The sequence below is a fragment of the Sinocyclocheilus rhinocerous genome, unplaced genomic scaffold (assembly GCF_001515625.1).
Source record: "Sinocyclocheilus rhinocerous isolate Xijiao unplaced genomic scaffold, SAMN03320098_v1.1 scaffold2117, whole genome shotgun sequence".
In the NCBI taxonomy this organism is placed as follows: Eukaryota; Metazoa; Chordata; class Actinopteri; order Cypriniformes; family Cyprinidae; genus Sinocyclocheilus; species Sinocyclocheilus rhinocerous.
In genome coordinates, this window is record NW_015626361.1 from 765,876 (window position 1) to 769,231 (window position 3,356).

Genomic DNA, 3,356 nt, shown 5'->3' on the forward strand with positions numbered 1-3,356 from the left:
AAGCTGAAAAATAAAACCAAAGTTTTTTTTTTTTAGATAATGTAATCTTGTTAAAATTTATTTCATAAAATTTAAATCGAAAAAAGTATCGTTCAGGAACCGGTATCGAAGTAAAGGTATCGGTATCGAAAATTTTTGAATGATACCCAGCCCTACTCCAAAGAGAAAGGAACAATTGAAATCACATCATATGACCCCTTTAAGCATTGCCAGTATGTGAAAGCTGCCAGTGAGCAAGAAGCGGAAATTAATTTTTCATACAAATCAAGCGGTTTAGTTGTATCCTGTACCTAGTACTTACTTGACCTAGTTTTCATCAGAAAGCACTTTACGGTCTTGTGGTACTTGCTGAAATGCTGTATAGCAAGATACTAATCAGCACAGTTATTCTGCAAAATGTATAAATATAGATTCATTTCTGCTCAGATCTGCCTCTCTTTCTCATCTGCAGAAAGAATTTCATTCAAAGGACTGAGAAGTACTGCGAGTGTTTCTGCAGCAAACCTGCTGTTGCCTGATTGGTGAACCCATTAAAGGGGTGAGCGACGGCGAGGGAGAAAGAAAGTTAATTTAAGCTTAAAATTGAACAGATTACAATGACAGAAACAAAAGACTAAAAAAACACGTCTCTTGTAGCGATTCTCAAAAGAGATCAGCATTAGTCTGAGAGCAAGATAAGAAATTAAATCGTCTTCCTTCTATTCTTATTAATCATGGACATCACAGCAGGCCATATTGTCTCAGCTTGCCCTGTAGTTATAAATTGGCCTCCAGCCGAAGTTGCTGGAGCAAATTCCAGTGCTGTACAATGCAAAGGGCTGAAAGTTTACTGTAGTACAACACTGAAATAAAGCAGGAGTTTAGCTCTCAGAGTTGTTAGCACTGTGGTCTGTGCGTGTGATCAAAAGATATATGATTCTTCAAACCAGCGTATCTGAATATATCTTTGCAAATCAAAAGGAAATGTAAACCTTTTGAAGAAAAAACACATCTCACTGTATGAAAGCTAAACCTTACAGAAGATCAGTTTATACTACAGATACCAGTGGATTATTTTAAACCTGTGGCAGCTATTGAGATTCACCATGATGTTTTTGAAGCAATAAAAACCAATAAAACCAGCCGTTTTGTCCCCCACACCACAAACATTCTGGATACACAAATTCAAGAGCACAATAATTCAAAAAGTACTATTTCCCAGTGCTTCTTAGACCGCTGTATTATTTATTTGATTTTCTGACATTTCACATGTACCCCAGAAGACAAAATGCACAGCAAGAAACAGGAAAACAGCTGGTTCACAGAGCACAACGTAAGAAAACTAATATTCTTCCACTAGAGTTTAATGTTACAAGCTGCATGAGTCATTCCACAAAATTGGTGGCTTTTTAATTTTGAATAGATTTTTCTGTAATTTTATTTCTGATTTTTAAGAATGTCTTTTAAGTGATAATAGGTTTCATTATATAACCTCAAGCAAACTTTTAAAAAAAAATTCATGTATGCTTTAAAGCTATGACTTATACAATAACAGGGTTGAAAGTTTTGCAGTTCATTTATTCAGTTCGAGCCTTGAGCCCATGACACTACAAGGTGGACAGTAGAAGAGAATTATTATTGATATTTCTAAACATATTCTGTGGTTTACGGAGCAAAATCATAGTAACAGAGCTCAAATTTACCCATTACTGACAAATCTAACAAAATATTAAGTTAAAACTATAAAAAGAGAGAGACGCTTGCCCTTTGTACGTTTTCAACGGAATTGTAAATTATTTTAACAACAGGAGTTATGATGATAACATTGATGCATAATCTGGGTTATGCTTCAAGCAAACCAAATCTTTTTTTATTTTTTTATCTTCATTAAGCAAGAAGTAGTTTGAAACACAAGGTTGGGGACAGACCAAAACATGCATCCACATGAATAAAGTTTCTGGATTGTTGATTGTGTAAAAGAAATGTCTAGCCTATTATAAGTTACAGTAAGAGTTAGTGACAGCTTTTCACTGTTAAAGTCATTGTTTACACAAATGTTTACAGGGGACACCTTTCTGTGGAATGACCATCCAGTGTTACAAAACATCCCTGCGCTACTTAAGCGCGGCGCGTCATGCTCGCGCTCCAAAGGAGTAAAGTAAAGACTGCTAACCATACCTGCAGAACTCTGCACCAGTGTTTAGTGATTTTACAATTCTTTGAAAGTATCACATATCTATACGATTGCTGTTTTTCTCATGAACTCCCCATAACAAACACGTGGACCTCTGGCACGGATAGAGGAGCCTTGAGGACACATATTAAATCAGTTCATTTTAGTGCTGTGATTTCACCACTTCTCACCTCCGTCTCCAACTGCACCAGCTCCATTTTGGGCCATGGTTCTGCCAGTTGAGCAAGTGGCATTGTGTAGCCTACGCTCCTTCTTGTCTCTCTCAAGTAGCCTACTCAAATTTGGACGAGGATTTCTTCCGAACCCGTGTATTCCCTGCAGAACGACCTGATCTTTCCCTTTGGATCAGGAGCAAACGGGCGACTTTCCTCTCTTACAATCCGCTCAGGAAGCGCATAGTCACTCCGTAGAAAATCGAAGCAGTTATTCCCGTTTAAATGACGTTGACGGATTCTCCTCTCTGTCCGGTGAGGAAGAGGAATTGCACAGCCCCGTTCCTGGAAATGAACAAATCTCTCCCACTTACTCACACACAGGTGGACTCGGGTTAAGAGGACCATGCGCCGTGCGTCTGCGGCGATGAAACACGTCTCCTCCGAGGAAATGAAATAAAAGATGTTATTGTAATGAGGTGGTTTCTCAGCTGACACTCACTATCGGTGTGCACGCAGACACATGAAAAGAGGAGCTGATGCTGTCAGTGTGTTCCGCTCTGAACCGAATTCTCAGTGTAAAAGCGCATGAGCTTCTGCCGATCATTGGTTTGAAGACAGTTCTCGGCCAGCCCCTTTCTCCTATACCCCTCTACTGACGCCCCTCTCTGGCCACTAACAGACACTGCAAGTTCTCAGCTGTATGATCACAACCAGTTACAGTTACACTCTCGCAAACGTAAATGGATACATTTAAAGCTACACTTCGCAATTTTTAAATATAAAAATAACAAAATGTTATTAATAAGAGAGTGCAAAGAAATTTTTTTTACCTTTTTTACTTTACTCAAATACACGTTAATAAAACAACATCCTATTAACGATTTGTATTAGAGCTGTAGGAACGGATTCTGCGGGAAATTGCATGCATACGTCATCCGTGCACAGAGTAGCAGAGCAGAGTCAAAACAATAGCTGCGTCCGAAATCGCATACTTCCATACTATATAGTAGGCGAAAAACAGTATGCGA

The 3,356-nt window shown here is 38.7% G+C and overlaps 1 protein-coding gene across 5 annotated transcripts in view; it reads right to left on the bottom strand.

Moving 5' to 3' along the window:
* The window catches only part of LOC107711701 (ribosomal protein S6 kinase 2 alpha-like), a 68,774-nt gene that overhangs the window by 63,260 nt on the left and 2,158 nt on the right, over positions 1-3,356 (bottom strand). For 3 of the 5 annotated variants that reach the window (XM_016516765.1, XM_016516758.1, XM_016516743.1), the window contains exon 1: positions 2,344-2,960. The exons of the other annotated variants lie outside the window; for them this stretch is intronic. In XM_016516765.1, the coding sequence (XP_016372251.1) occupies positions 2,344-2,406 (63 nt within the window). In that variant the 5' untranslated portion in view covers positions 2,407-2,960. Of the gene's footprint in view, positions 1-2,343; positions 2,961-3,356 lie in introns of those variants that run through there. 5 annotated transcript variants of the gene reach the window in all.